Source organism: Mus musculus, chromosome 14 (genome assembly GCF_000001635.26).
Source record: "Mus musculus strain C57BL/6J chromosome 14, GRCm38.p6 C57BL/6J".
NCBI lineage: Eukaryota > Metazoa > Chordata > Mammalia > Rodentia > Muridae > Mus > Mus musculus.
The window spans coordinates 14,927,506-14,943,071 of record NC_000080.6 but is presented as its reverse complement, the minus strand read 5'-3'; the positions used below and the strand labels follow the sequence as shown (position 1 = coordinate 14,943,071).

General features: G+C 40.9%; 1 protein-coding gene across 6 annotated transcripts in view; it reads right to left on the bottom strand.

Moving 5' to 3' along the window:
* Nek10 (NIMA (never in mitosis gene a)- related kinase 10) overlaps nucleotides 1-15,566 on the bottom strand; it is a 208,480-nt gene that overhangs the window by 68,988 nt on the left and 123,926 nt on the right. For 4 of the 6 annotated variants that reach the window (XR_382965.2, XM_006518092.2, XM_011244771.1 and 1 more), the window contains 3 exons: nucleotides 12,368-12,497; nucleotides 11,752-11,822; nucleotides 5,285-5,498 (listed from right to left, as the gene is read on the bottom strand). Coding sequence is in view for 5 of the 6 variants with exons in the window: in XM_006518092.2 (XP_006518155.1) it covers nucleotides 5,285-5,498; nucleotides 11,752-11,822; nucleotides 12,368-12,497 (415 nt within the window). In the remaining variant the exon portion in view is untranslated. Of the gene's footprint in view, nucleotides 1-5,284; nucleotides 5,499-11,751; nucleotides 11,823-12,367; nucleotides 12,498-14,894; nucleotides 15,027-15,566 lie in introns of those variants that run through there. The other 2 variants (XM_017316165.1, XM_006518096.4) reach the window with 2 other exon arrangements.

The following is a 15,566-nucleotide window of genomic DNA, read 5'->3' as shown; positions in this document are numbered from 1 at the left end:
ATACCAATCCACACAAAGACCCAATGATGAAAGAGTACTTCAGACCAATTTCCTTTATGAATATCAATGCAAAAACACTCGATAAAATTCTGAAAAAAAATGAATGCAAAAACACAGAAAACTGATCATCCATCATGATCAAATAGGCATCATTCCAGTGTTGCAGGGATGGTTCAATATATGAATATCCATCAATGTAGCCCACTATTTAAATAAACTCAAAAGAAACACCACATGAACCTTATATTAGATGCTGAAAAGCATTTGACAAAATTGAACATCTCATGTTAAAAGTCTTGGAAAGATCACAAATTCCAGGCCCAAACCTAAACATAGTAAAAGCAATGTACAGCCAACCAGTAGCCAACATCAAACTAAATGGAGAGAAACTTGAAGCAATCTCACTAAAATCAGGGACTAGACAAGGCTGCCTTCTCTCTCCCTATCTATTCAATATAGTACTCAAAGTCCTAGCCAGAGCAATTAGACAACAAAAGGAGGTCAAAGGGATACAAATTGAAAAGGAAGAAGTAAAAAAAAAAAAAAAAAAACGCTATTTGCAGATGATATGATAATTATACATAAGTGACCCCCAAAAGTCCACCAGAGAACACCTTCAGCTGATAAACAACTTCAGCAAAGTGGCTGGATATAAAATTAATTCAAATAAATCATTGGCCTTCCTCTGCACAAAGGATAAAAAGGATGAGAATGAAATTAGAGAAACAACACCCTTCACAATAATCACAAATAATATAAAATACCTTGGTGTGACTCTAACTAAGGAAGTGAAAGATCTGGACAATAAGAATTTCAAGTCTCTGAAAAAAAAATGAAGAAGATCTCAGAAGATGGAAAAATCTCCCATGCTAATGGATTGACAAGATTAATATAGTAAAAATGGCCATCTGGCTGAAAGCAATCTATAGATTTAATGCAATCCTGATCAAAATTCCAACTCAATTCTTCATAGAGTTAGAAAGAGGAATTTGCAAATTCATTTGGAATAACAAAAAACCCAGGAAAGTGAAAACTATTCTCAAATAAATAAAATATCTTCTGGCAGAATCACGATTTCTGACCTCAAGTTGTACTACAGAGCAATTGTGATAAAAACTACATGGTATTGGTACAGTGACAGGTAGGTAGATCAATGGAATAGAAGTGAAGACCCAGAAATGAACCCACACACCGATGGTCACTTGATATTTGACAAAGGAGCTAAAACCATTGAATGGGAAAAAAGACTACATTTTCAACAAATGGTGTTGGTTCAACTGGAGGTCCGCAGGTAGAAGAATACAAATGAATTTATTCTTATCTCCTTGTACAAAGCTCAAATACAAGTGGATCAAGGATCTCCACTTAAAACCAGAGACACTGAACCTTATAGAGAAGAAAGCAGGGAAGAGCCTCAAACATATGGGTACAGGGGGAATCTTCCTGAACAGAATACCAATGGCTTATGCTTTAAGATCAACAAGTGACAAATGGGGCCTCATAAAATTGCAAGAGGCAAAGAACACTGTCAATAGGACAAACAGCAACCAACAGATTGGAAAAAGATCTTTACAAACCCTACATATGATAAAGGGCTAATATCCAATATATACAAAGAACTCAATAAGTTAGACTCCAGAGAACCAAATAACCCTATTAAAAAATGGGGTACAGAGCTAAACAAAGAATTCTCAACTGAGGAATACCAAATGGCTGAGAAGCACCTAAAGAAATGTTCAACATCCTTACTTAGCAGGGAAAGCAAATCAAAACAACTCTAAGATCCCACCTCACACCAGTAAGAATGGCTAAGATCAAAAACTCGGATGACAGCAGATGCTGGCAAGGATGTGGAGAAAAAGGAACACTCCTCCATTGCTGGTGGTGTTGCAAGTCTAGTGGTTCCTCAGAAAATGGGACATAGTATTACCTGAGCACACAGCTATACCACTCCTGAGTATATAGTAGAGCATATACCCAGAAGATTTTCCAACATATAACAAGGGCACATGCTCTAATATTTTCATAGCAGCCTTATTTGTAATAACTGGAAAAAACCCAGATGTCATTCAACAGAGGAATGGATACAAAAAAACGTGGTACATTTACACAATGGGGTACTACTCAGCTATTAAAAACAATGAATTTATGAAATTCTTAGGCAAATGGATGGAACTAGAAAATATTCTGAGTGAGGTGACCCAATCACAAAAGAACATATGTGGTATGCACTCACTGATAAGTGGATATTAGCCCAGAAGTTCAGAATACCCAAGATGCAATTCACAGACCACATGAAGCTCAAAAAGAAGGAAGACCAAAGTGTAAATAGTTCAGTCCTTCTTAGAAGTGGGAACAAAATACCCATGGGAGGAGATACAGAGACACAGTGTGGAGCAGAGACTGATGGAAAGGCAGAGACACTTCCCCACCTGGGGATCCATCCCATATACAGTTACCAAACCCAGACACTATTGTGGATGACAACAAGTGCTTGCTGACAGGAGCTTGATATAGCTGTCACCTGAGAGGCTCTACCAGTGCCTGACAAATTCAGAGGTAGATGGTCTCAGACAACGATTGTACTGAGCACAGAGTCCCTAAATGAGGATCTAGAGAAAGGATTCAAGGAGCTGAAGAGGTTTGCAGCCCCATAGGAGGAACAACAATATGAACCAGCCAGTACCCCCAGAGCACCCAGGAACTAAACTACCAACCAATAAGTACACATGGAGTGACCAATGGCTCCAGCCGCATATGTACCAGAGGATGGCATTGTTGGTCATCACTGGGAGAAGAGGCCCTTGGTCTCATGAACGCTCGGTGCCCTAGTGTAGGGGAATGCCAGTACCAGGAAGCCAGAGTAGGTGGGTTGGTAAACAGGTGGAGGGAGGGGGATAGAGAGTTTTCGGAGGGGATACCAGGAAAGAGGATAACTTTTGAAATTTAAATAAAGAAACTATCTAATAATAATATTTTAAAAAGAGTCTCTAAAAATAGAGTTCATCAAATGAGGTTTGGTTATCCCATTTTTGCTTTAAAACATCAGGACCAGATTAAGGCATTATTGCTTCCTGTAAAGGGAAGACTGGCTTCGGGAGTACAGGAAGAAAGCTAGCTAGGACTTTAATTCAACACACACACACACACACACACACACACACACACACACACACACACACACACACACAAATAAATCTTTCAACAAGAAAAAAAAAGAAGCAAAGAAAAGAAATGGAAAGGAAAGGGAAAAGGAAAGGAAGGGAGGGGAGGGGAGGGGAGGGAAGGGGAGGGGAGGGGAGGGGAGGGGAGCGGAGGGAAGGAAAGCACTGCCTTATTGAAGGTCACTTGGGTCAGTAATTTTAGGTATAATACTTATGTCACAGATCCACAGACCACTCAAGATGTAAAGTCTTCAAAAATGCATGCTTACAACTAAAGAATTTCTGACATAATCATATGGAAGTAAAGCAAATCCTTCAAAAAAAAAATCGTATTTGACTTTTGAAGTTACACTGTAGATTTCAACACACTAAATTTTTGACCCCAATATTCTCCAAAGCTGGTAAATACTTCTTCAAACCCCTCCTTGAAGTCCACAGAGTGCCCCATTTTTCTGGACATGGTCTGAGAGTCTGATGTCTCCAGCTGAACCCAATCTCCAAACACATAAGGATACACTGATGTGTACAGTCGTGTGCATCTGGGATTTGTTAAAGTGATCTGAGAGAGGCTGGAGCGGGAAGGATATGGAACAGATATGTTTGAGATTTTCCATAGGTATGTTTTTATAGCTTAGAACTGAAAATAAATATACAAAATGGTCCTTTTCTAGGTGCTTTGCTAAAGAGAAGAGGATTTCTCTTGTTCAGTGTTAAGCAAATTCTTCCCATTCCCATGTTAATCTAATAAAAAAATTATCCTTTCATATCCAACTGTAAACTGGCTAAGAGCTGTGCAGCCCAGAATTTAATGCCAAGCTGTATAGTCTCATTAAGGGAGAAACAGCTAAATCTCCCGTATCTTAATCTTCTAAAGGTATGTAATGTGCATCGGAGAGTGTGTGTCATACTGCTGCCTGATCTTATGAAGTCAGGTGGAAAATAATAGGGAAAAGGAAGGTGAACCCTGCTCGCCAACATGGTGCTCAACAGCAATGAGAGCCACAACTCCAGGTCACCCTGTCCTAACATCAGAAAGCCATTGTAGATCAACCTGGAGTCATAGCTGAGCTCAGCAGTTAAAGTAATGAGGAGTCTTCCCCAAAAATAAAAAACATGAAGTCCTCAACTTCAAGATGGGTGAGTCAGCACAAGCTCACACCACACAATGAGGACAAGCTCACTCCACAACCGTGGGGACAAGCTCACATCACAGCCATGGGAACAAGCTCACACCACAGCAATGCTTTCCTTCCCTCTAGAACACCTTTGAAATGCTGTTACTGAAGAAGTCAGAACTGTCTCTTCTTTGAGATTGATTTCTTGCCTCAGTCCCTCACAGAGACCAAGGTTTAAGGACAGTGGGAAGGACTCAATGACCAGATAAAATGACCAAGAATGAGTCCTGTGGTCCTGTGGCCTGCTGTCCCACCCTTGGTACAGGAGCAGTGTTTCTGAGTAGCTGCTGAGAGGTATCCACAGCAGTCAGTGGACTACTAAGCTCCAGGACAGGAAAGTCAGGCAGATCAAAAGCATTGCCAGCCACCACATGCCCAGGTACAAGCTCCAGGGTCCTTAAACTCTGCTCAGGGATACACTACATACCAAAATATTCTACAGGTCAAAGAAAAACTGGAAAGAAAAATTCAAATCAGATTTGAGACTTTGCAACAAGGTCATTGCACCAGAAGCAGACAGAGAGGTTACACAGACCAGAAAGAAAAATTGAAAGGCAAATATTACTTTCTTCTCTGAATGAACTTGCATGTTTATCCTAAAGTGCAACAAGATGACTAAGGAAAATAAATACGTATGAGCACTAGGTGCTATACATACAGACCATTATATTAACATAAGCACTGTCTAAGAGCACTTCCTGATGCTCTGGCTTCACACTAGACAATAAATCATGGATAAGTTCTATGGAAGACAAGTAATTCTGAATTATCTAAATTTATTTATAGAAAATAACAATGGATACAAATATGTAACTATATAATGATTAAACACTTCAGATTTTGACTATTTTCCTTACTATGGGCAAGTCTTTCTTAAGACAAAAATGAAAAACTTCAGATAGACTATGAGAAGGCCTCATGTAGGATCAAGAGATTTCTAGTTACCTGGGACAGAAGAGCCAGCTCATGGTGACATGTGACAGCATTCCTGTTGGCTTCCATAAAGTATCTCTGTGTGCGCCTCCGCTCCCTTTCCAGTTTCCTCTCCAAGGCTAGCTGGGATGTGGATAATCTGTCTAAATACTTCATCATGACATCTGATATCATGGAACTAACTTCTACAATATCTGGACGGGCTTCTGCATCAGGAGTGAGGCACCTAAGAAAAGACAAAGTATTGTAACAAAAGTCATCGAAGTGATAGCATGGGGGTGGAGAGAGGTCAATTTCAGTGCATGGAATCTTCCCCCCCCCCCCAGAGCAGCTGGCACGAGACAAGCATCAGACACAGCTCTGAATCCATCACTAATCAAAAGATGTCTGAATTCTGGGGAAAGGGGGCTTTGAACTTGGGCTCATAGCCCAGGGTTGTAGGCAGGTCTTGAATCCAATGTCTCATCTCCAGGTGAAAGAAGGAGTCATATTCTCCTACATGCTTGACTGCCTTCCAAAATTATAGCCTGCTCACTAATCAGTAAAACAAACAGGGCCCCCTTGATACAAGTTAAGGGAAGAAATTTTCTGGGAGGTCACAGCTTTTTGTACATTTTCCAGCTATATTCAGTCAACATTAACACAGGGTAGAGGGTCTTACAAAACACAGACAAATATAAAACCCAGTGACTTAGAGGTGTGAGATATTTATATAGTTAAAAGTAAACTCCCACCACTCAGGAGTCGGAGTCAGGAAGATCACGAGCTTAAGGCCAATCCGGGATGCAGTATCTTTAAAAGGGGAGGGGGTCATTTAAAAATAATTTTAATTTTTTTAAGATTATAGCTTATCTTGGTGTATAAAAGAACAGTTCACAAACTGCAAGGATCTGAGCTAAAGATGAAAAGCTGATGTGCAAAAGCTGATTAAATATAAAGCAGGGAGCATTTCGACCTTTCTTACAACTATGAGCTTTCTCATTCATTTCAAGGTCAGCAGAGGTGTTTGCACTCATTCTGCCTGATTAATTTCATTTCACTTGGTCTTGTTCATGAGGATCTTATACTAATATTCTGTGTTTTACTTCTGATAATAAAATTTCAGGGACACAGAGATAACTTACATAGGGATACACTGTTATCTTGATTGGAATATGTCCCCATTTTTCTTAAGAACTTTTGCTTAAGTAACTTGACACATTGAATGCTAATGTTTCTATGGTCTTGGAGGCAGAGAATATTATCAGGAATGGTGAAGTGAGTGCCATTCACATTTCATCTAGCTACTGTCAGAAAGCGATTAACACAGCCATGGAATCAACTGGCAAGATCACTGCACTGTTTGCATTTCAGTTTATAAACTATTGCATGATGGGATTGTAATGTTTTAATTCATCACTGCCAACTTCTTGAGAGAAGGCTGTGCCCTGTGGAGTGATGGGCTGTGCACAGACAGCCTGGTCCCCAGTCGAGCAGAGGTCTGGAATCCAGAGCCCTGGTGGGTGGTGATTTTCACCTGCATGGGACAGAAAGAGTTCGGCCACGCCTCCTGTGCACCCGGCTCAGTAGCTACAGCCCCCCTGCAGAGAGGTATGGGCATCAAATTCATAGTAGCTGCACCAAGCCCTCCCACATGCAAATAAGGTTTCCCCAAACTCTCAGTCCAAGGCAATGAGAAGTACCTGTTGTCAAACCCTGAATCATCCCCACAACTGTATATAAGTCCTATCAAGGGAATAAAAGGTGTGGGAGAACTTCTCCATCTTCTGAGCCTTTTGTCCTAAGAGCTGTAACACTTGGGGAAAGATCTGCTCTCCCAAAGTGCCACCCGAGGCTCTGCAGCACTCCTCACTGGCTAGTTGGCTTCTCATAGGCCCAGCCAGACAGGACTCAGTGCATGGCAGCAGGGAATTACTGCATGACAGAGGTGGAGGGATTTCCCCTCCCTGCCAGCACTCACTTCCCTTCTCTAGAACCCTCGCACCAAGCCTGGTCAGAGATCTTTGTGGAAAGCCTCTGGTACTCAGGCCCACAGTGCCCCCTCACAAAGACATTGAATAGCATTTAAGATGCAACCTGGCTCCTGAGAACTATTTGGTGAATGACCAAATGAATCCATGAATGGGTCAACACAGCCTAACGTCTACACAATTTAACCTATCCTTAATCAAGATGTCTGATCACAGACATGTGGGCCTCCAGAAACACACTGGCAAGGGTTCCCCTGGAGCTCCATGGCTCACTTGAGTATCTCAGACACCTTCTTCAGAGACACATATATGCTAAAGATTGGCATGGGACACTCTCCAAAGATTCCCTAAGCAAATAAGCATAAAATCATGTTCTAGGGGGCAGAGGGGAAACCCTAGAATATTGCTCTCATTCACCAAAATTATGCTCCAGTCAGATGAGATGGAAAAATTGCAAGTAATACTGTTCGACTGTCTTCATGTCATGTTTTATGAAACAGAGTTGGAGGCAATTCAAGCCTGTAAGGACTCCATTGTTACCAGAACTCACAACTGCCTCTCTAATCATTACGTCTGCTTGGAAACAAAGCAACAGACAGCTTATGCAGCCAGGCACAAAGAAAAACTCACACACTTGGAATAGGTTTGCATAAAAGGAAATATTCTTCCTTGGAGAAGAAAAGGGAAAGAAGGGAAGACAGGAGAGTAACTCAGCTGCCTCCATGCAGCTCCTCCATATACTGCCTGGGAAAAACAGCAAGATGCTGTCTGGCTTTGTTCCAGACTCTTCAGGGCTGCTAAATAATTCTCCCAATTTAAAAGATTGCCTAAAAAAGAAAAGTTTTGATAACAAAATGTGTGAATAAAAATGCAAATACTGTGGGCTGTGCTTGACAACAATGCGCAAAGTAAAACTGGGGTGCTGAGAAATGAGGTGTGTGTGACTGGAAATAACACAGAGTTTAAGAGTGACTGTAAGAGCAGCTGCTGGCCTGTAAGCCAGCAGCCAGGAGGCTGAGACAGGAGGATAAGCCTGGGCCAGCCTAGCTTAAATAGCAGGATTCTATCTAAAAGGAAAAAAATAATCACTAAATTATATCAGGAATTTTTGTATTCCAAGGCTCTGTTTAGCTGCTGGCAACTGACTCTGAACCTGATAATTTGCTGAGTTGCTGATGGTTTTATATATATATGAAATCTTACACAATATTTGGTAGAAAACGAAAGACTAAGAAAATGGCAAATCAGAAAGTATGCTCTAATTCTTGTAGAACTTAGCTTTTCAACACTATAAATTCAAAGCAAATTAAACTTACAACTGCATTCAACACACAATAGATTTTGGCTTGAAGTTTTCTAGAGATAAAAATTTCCCAGAGTAAATGTAGAAAATGAGGAATCTTGAATTTTAAATGAAAATGTCTGCTACAGTATATGCCCTGCAATCTTAACTTATAGTTAGCTATACAGTTAAATTGCCAGGCCTAACTTACTGTCATTTCTTAATATTTTAAATGATAAACACCTTGAAAAACATTTGATCAGGGGGCTGGATCAGTGGATAAAGCACTTGTCAACAAAGGGGCAAGGACCAGAGATTGGATCCCAAGAACCCATATAAAAGACACACTCAGAAGCCAGAGAGAAGGGAATCTCCAAGACAAATTGGCCAATTGGTCTATCTAATTAATGAGCTCTGAGTTCAATTGAGAGACTCAGACTCAACAAAGTAAAGAATGATTTAAAAAGACATCAAGCATCACCATTGAACTCCAGACACATGTGCCCACACACATGAACCTGCATATATGTGAACATGTATACAAATAAGTGTGTATATATATGCATATGCACACACACACACACACACACACACACAAATACACATATATATGCACACCACAACACCACATACTCATTTAATGCAATATAACAGCAGCAAAGCACTTAATCTGGAACCCCCAATAAATGCCACTAAGTCTTTGAAACATCATAATTGAAGTGAACACAGGACCTACCATGAAGCCTTCTCCTGCAGCCCCATCTTAAAGCTTCATCTAGGCAGCCATTGCTCATCTTGGGGTGAATTTCATGATGATGGCCTGTCTTTATCTTGCTGGTGACACTTACCCTTCCCCTGGTCTTGCTTCCAAGTCTCAAAATTGTAACTGAATAAATCCAGTTGCTCCTATCTCCAGAATCAGTCCACTTCTCCAGCTAACAGAAGTAGTTTTAGTCTTCTTAGCACTGTGCCCACAACCACAGTGCAAGCAATGTTTCCCCACCCATTCCATCTCACCATCAACATCACCATTAGCTCTCTGTATCCAATGGAATCTTTTTTCTCCCCTTTCCTTCCACTTTACCTGTTCTTCATGAGCCCAGCAACATGAGCTTCACTAGAGATGGTGTCACTATACACCACTCTGCTTGTCACCTTTAGTAACAACCCCTATTCCACCAAATGATGAAACAGATATAGAAAACTTGACCAGCATCTTCAGTACACAGGGGTTTGCTATGACCAAGATGTTCTATAGAATTTGAGACTCCTAAGATTAGGTCTGTGTTAGGTAAACATGGAGACGGCCAAGAAATACAAACAGGTGAAGAATTAACTAGTATAAAACTGAAAGAGTAGCCAAAGGGCCAGAAGAATGGTCATTGTAGTGTGCCTACGGAAAATCACTGGGGATGGTGATACATACAAAACCAACATGAGACCAGAGTTTCAGAATCTTAGAAAGAGGCAGAAACTTGTCCACCTAGGGAACTCTGGGACTCTGAACATACAAAATTGAAAGGATTCAGTTCAGCTTGATGGAGCAGAGAGATACTGTTGGTGCTGTGCAAGTACCAAGATGTCCTGGACATTGAAACAAGTTGTCAGCCATAACCTCCCAAGGCAGTGTTGACTGCGGGTCTGGTGTACTAACCTCTGCTACTAACCAGGTCAGAACCAAGGTAGCAAGTGTCTGCTTTCAAGTCTAGTTACTGAAGGAGAATGAAGCACATAACAGCAAAGCATGTGTGCTTACGTACGATATTTTAGGGGCATTAGCTATTTTTGCTATTGTTATTGCTGTCACCGAATATTAATACCTGACAAAAAGCAGCTTAAGGAATGAAGGAAGGGTTTATTTATGCTCATGCTTAAGGCAGGATACAATCCACCATGGTAGAACAGCACGGTAGCAGGAGCATGAGGCAGTGAAACGAGCAGTTTCTAGTCCAGTTTCTGGCAAGATTTGTGTTCCTTCCTGACACTTCAGGAGTGGCCCAGGAGCTCTGCCTGTAGCACTCGGGAGCTTCTTTAGCCCACAGCTACAAGCGTTTCCATTTTTGTTCCAGAAAGCAGCCACACAAAGGTCTGTAAATATGTATTCAGGTTTCTCCCAGCAACAGTGCCACTGTCAGTACCAAATTTCTGCCCCCCCCCCCCCGCCCCCGGCTTCACAATCAAATTGCCAGACAAAAGCAACTCGAGGAAAAGGGGTTCATTTTGGCTCATCTCATGATGGAAAAGCATGAGGTCAGGTGTGATGTGACTACACACATTGTGTGAGGAGAGAGAATGTCTTTGTTCAGCTCCCTTTCTTCAGTCTGGGGTCACATCCCATATGGTGATACCGCCCATATCCAGGGTAGGTCTTCCCTTATCAGTCTAACATTTCCGGAAACTCTTCCACAGATATACCCAAAAGTGTGACCCTGAGGTGATTCCAAATCCATTCAAATTGACAACAAAAGTTAATGATCACAGAGTTACAGACACTGTGGTTTTTAAGTGGGCAGAAGGGCAATAAGTCAGTGGGGTAGTTGGAGTAGTTTCCTGATCTAAGATGCTTCTGTTGCAATTTGAGGGACTGAGAACAAGAACCATGCATGTGTCTGAGAGAAGAAGAAAGGATCAGCAGGTGAAGGGTTATGAGGGGAGTGGCTGGAACCTGCGAGCAGCAGACAGGATCAACCGAGTGAGGCAGTCAAGGACAAGGTCCTAAATTCAGGAGGAGCTTGACACTGCTCTGGGGGTACAGAGGGACAATAACCTTTATTAAACTCTGGCTATATTAATGGGGTAAACCTCACATTTTTTGAGAACTTAGTATAAAATATAGTATTACTAACATTTAAAAATATTTTCAGTTTTATCATTGTTCACAGCTCTTTTGAGCTTATGTTGTTACTCATTCTTCCATATTTGTGTATATTTGTTTATTTCACAAAGATAGATTTTCATACTTCTAACTTGTTTCACACACACATTTTTCATGTTGACATAATGTCTTGTAGATCGGCCTAATAGCTGTACAGGATCCCGACTTCCTCTCAGATGTCCCAGTGGTTTTCAAGGAGACACTATTACTAAGGATGCTTAAACACCTTGCTAGATTTGGATTACCTGGAGAGCCTTTCATAAGTAGTTACTCATATGCCGTGAACATATACATAGAGACATTATGTATTTCATGGTGGTTGCTTTATGTTGTAAGTTGTAAGACTATTTACCTTCTAATGGTATCTGTCACTTTTTCAGAGTAGATACCTTCTGGCACTGGCTCATATACAGCCTCCACTATCTGCAAGACAGAAAACAGTAGCAGTGTCAAAGGACCAAGTTGTCTATGAGCAGTCATCTGAGGTTACAATGTGGCTTGCTAATAAATAATATAACTTTATACACAAATTTTAATCAGAAATGGAAACATTTCAACAAATGAAAATCAGTGCAAGTTAGCCAGTTCTAGGCTATAGGATCATTTTCTCCAAACTGAACTAAAATTAACCTTAGGCTCATGATAAATTAATAGGTGGGATGACATAATATGGTGGCTTGTAGGCCTTAAACATGCCCTGGAGACATAGCTCAATGGGAAAGCACTTGCCTAGCATTTGAAGGCCCTGAGCTCCATCTTCACCACCACAAAGAAACAGTAATGAGAAACCTGTTTTTATAATTTTATATGATAAATAAATATAACTACATAGAAGTATATATTCACTATAATAGATATTTAGATGAAAGGAGATATAGAATGGGTCATGTAGGGAATCAAACAGTACATGCTTTGAAATGACAATGGTGTAAGTCACAACAGATGCCCCTTTACTCCAAGTGGCCTACTTTAGTAGCCAAGGAGAGCATGTTGGTGCTACAGAAGGGAGGACTTAGAGTCGCCATCTGATAAAGGATGCAGCCAGCAGCCCAGACATCGGCCTTCTCTCCATATGGCTCACTCTTCAGGACCTCTGGGCTGAAATACATAAGGAATGTTAATACATACTACAGAAATACATAAGGAATGTTAATACATACTACAGAAATACATAAGGAATGTTAATACATACTACAGAATAGAAAAGAAACTGGCACTGGAATAAGTCCCATTTTCAAGTTGGTAGTGTTTATATATATATATATATATATATGTGTGTGTGTGTGTGTGTGTGTATATGTGTGTATATATATATACATATACATATACATATATATATATATGTATATATATATATATATATATATATATATATATATAACAAGCTAATGGACATTAAAATGACCCCTAAGGACTTTATACTGCATCCCTACTTCTCTCAGCCCTTTGGAGAGTGAGTGTCTCCTTGCAGTAGATTGCAATTAACATAGACACCCTCAATGAGTCACTCTACAGATAGTAAAAGACTGTGGAGTGCTCATCCCAAAACAAGAAATATGGATTATACCCCTACCCCTTGAAGCCACAGGATCTTCACAGGAGATAGGACAGGAACATTCTAAGACGCAGAGGCAGTGAATGACATTAAATACAGAACTGTTTCCAAACATAAGAGGGCAGAAGCACTTATGAACTTACACTAATTGTGACAGTACACACAAGACCTATACAAGCCCCAGACAGACAAAATCCCAGCATAGAAGGGGGAAGGTGCTCACAAAACCCCACCACTCTCTGAGGAGCTACTGGTATTTGATAGATACTGGGAGAAATGGAGTCTGTTTCCTCAAATGATATTATACCTGATTGGTCTACCCCACATCACTGCCAAGAATAGCTGGGCAATATAAACTGGACTTGATGAGGAAAGACAAGGAAGGAAGGAAGGAAGGAAGGAAGGAAGGAAGGAAGGAAGGAAGGAAGGAAGGAAGGAAGGAAGGAAGGAAAGAGGGAAGGAAGGAGGGAGGGAGGGACGGAGGGAGGGACGGAGGGAGGGACGGAGGGAGGGAGGGAGGAAGAGCAAGTAGAGTTCTGTAGGAAGGGATAGGAGGTTGGAGAATGTAGTTATGGGAGGAGATGAGTGGAAGAATAGATTCAAATTACATTGTATGACATTCTCAAAGAGTTAATAAAAATATCATTTAAGATACACTTGTACTTGAGGGCTGACAAGTACAAGAGCTGAAATGATTCAATCAGTACAGGTGCCTGCCACCAAAAATGATGTTATGGGTTTGATTTCCAAGACCCATAGGGTGGAAAGAGAGAGACTAACACAAGTTGTATTCTGACTTCTACAAATACTCCCACAGCATACATATAAATGTAAAATGTAAATGTAAAAGTGAAATGTTTAAATTTAAAAACTAATTACTTAAATTCTTAGTTACTGCTTCAAGTAAACGTATCAAAGAGTTTTTTTGAGACTTGGGACATGACTCTATAGTAAAATGTGTGCCCAGCAAGTGGAAGATTCTACATTCAATTGCCCATAGTACAGGACACAAATAGACACATACACAGTGTCCCTGAACTGTGTTGGCCTCAGAAAAATCCAGAAGCACTCAGGCAGTTAGTTTGTGCTGGATAGTTTTCTGTCAACTCGACACTAGCTAAAGTCATCTGAGAGGAGAGAACCTCAACTAAGAAACTGCCTCCATAAAATATATACAAGCACACAAGTCTGCGGGGCATATTTTAATTACTGATGGATGTGAGGCACAGCTTATGGTGGGTGGTGCCATCCTGGGTCATGGTCCTGTGTTCTATAAGAAAGCAGACTGAGCAAGCCATGGGAAGGTATCTAGTAAACAGCTCCCCTCCACAAGCCTCTGCATCAGCTCCTGCCTCCAGGTTCCTGCCTGCCTAAGTTCCTGTCCTGACTTCCTTCAATGATGAACAGTAAATGTAAGTCAAATAAACTCTTTCCCCTCAAGTTACTTTTGGCCATGGTGTTTCATCTCAGCAATAGTAACCCAATGAGCTTATGTCCACTACCAGAAAATGTCCAAAGTCATTTTGCCCGTCACGGCCTGCCTGGAGCAATGTACTGGGTACAGAACTTCTCCAAAGAGTTCATAATCTATAGCCTAAAGTCTGCAGACCCTTGGGCCTATGTGTCTAATAATAAATGCTTATTGCTGAAGGTCATGTGATGGCCTTTATTCTGTGATGAATAAAAATGCAGGATTATAATTTTTAAAATATAAGAATGTGGTCTCTTCCTTTTTCTATCCATCTGGCTATAAGTAGGGTGTGAGGGTGACCACCTTTAAATCCATTGGGAGAAATGGTAGTATCTACCTTGGGTATCTCTTTTGAAATTACCATGCAACTTCAATAACCTATAAGTGGATTTAAGAGAGGTTGTAGATTTGGCATTTTCATTTACTTTAGTGTGAAGGGGAGTGTAGCTCTATTAATAACATTCCTCACCTCGTAGAACGTAGTTCAACTAGGAACTCAAAATATGAGACATGGTAATGCATATGTGTAAGGGCAACACAGCTTATTTATCTCGGTGTTTTCTCTCCTCTTCCTCAATGACACCACAAAGTTCCAAAATCCCAGGCTTGCCCTCTGTTATGAAGTAGGAGACTCTCCAGTTCTGGTGCCTGAGGTTGGCTCAATGATGGCTTTGGCAAAAGTGATGCAGGAAAAGACTTGCAAGGTATTTGCTCTCTCTTCCAGCTCTTGAAATACTGTGAACACAGCCATGCAACTGCCCCTAGGCCTGTCTCCTGGGTGACAAGCATCTAACTCCACTGGCCCCTTCACGGCAGCTTACTTGAGGTGACACATGGACTGACAGAGCATTAGTGGGCTGGCCAACACTGATCCACAGCCTTATCTGGAACCAACCCCATGTACCAGCGTACAATGTATGGGTAGGGACAGTTAACTGTATGAAGCCACTAAGTTGAGAGATAGCCTGTCAGAACTAACTCCCATTGAAGTTAGCTTTCCTTGGTCTATAAAGGGATGAGAGAGTTAAAATGAAGCTGGTTGAGAAAGATTGTAAAAAGAGGAAGAAATGTCAAATGTGCACACTGGTAATACTGACACTCAGGAAACTGAAATAGTAAGATTAGGAGTTCAAGAACAACC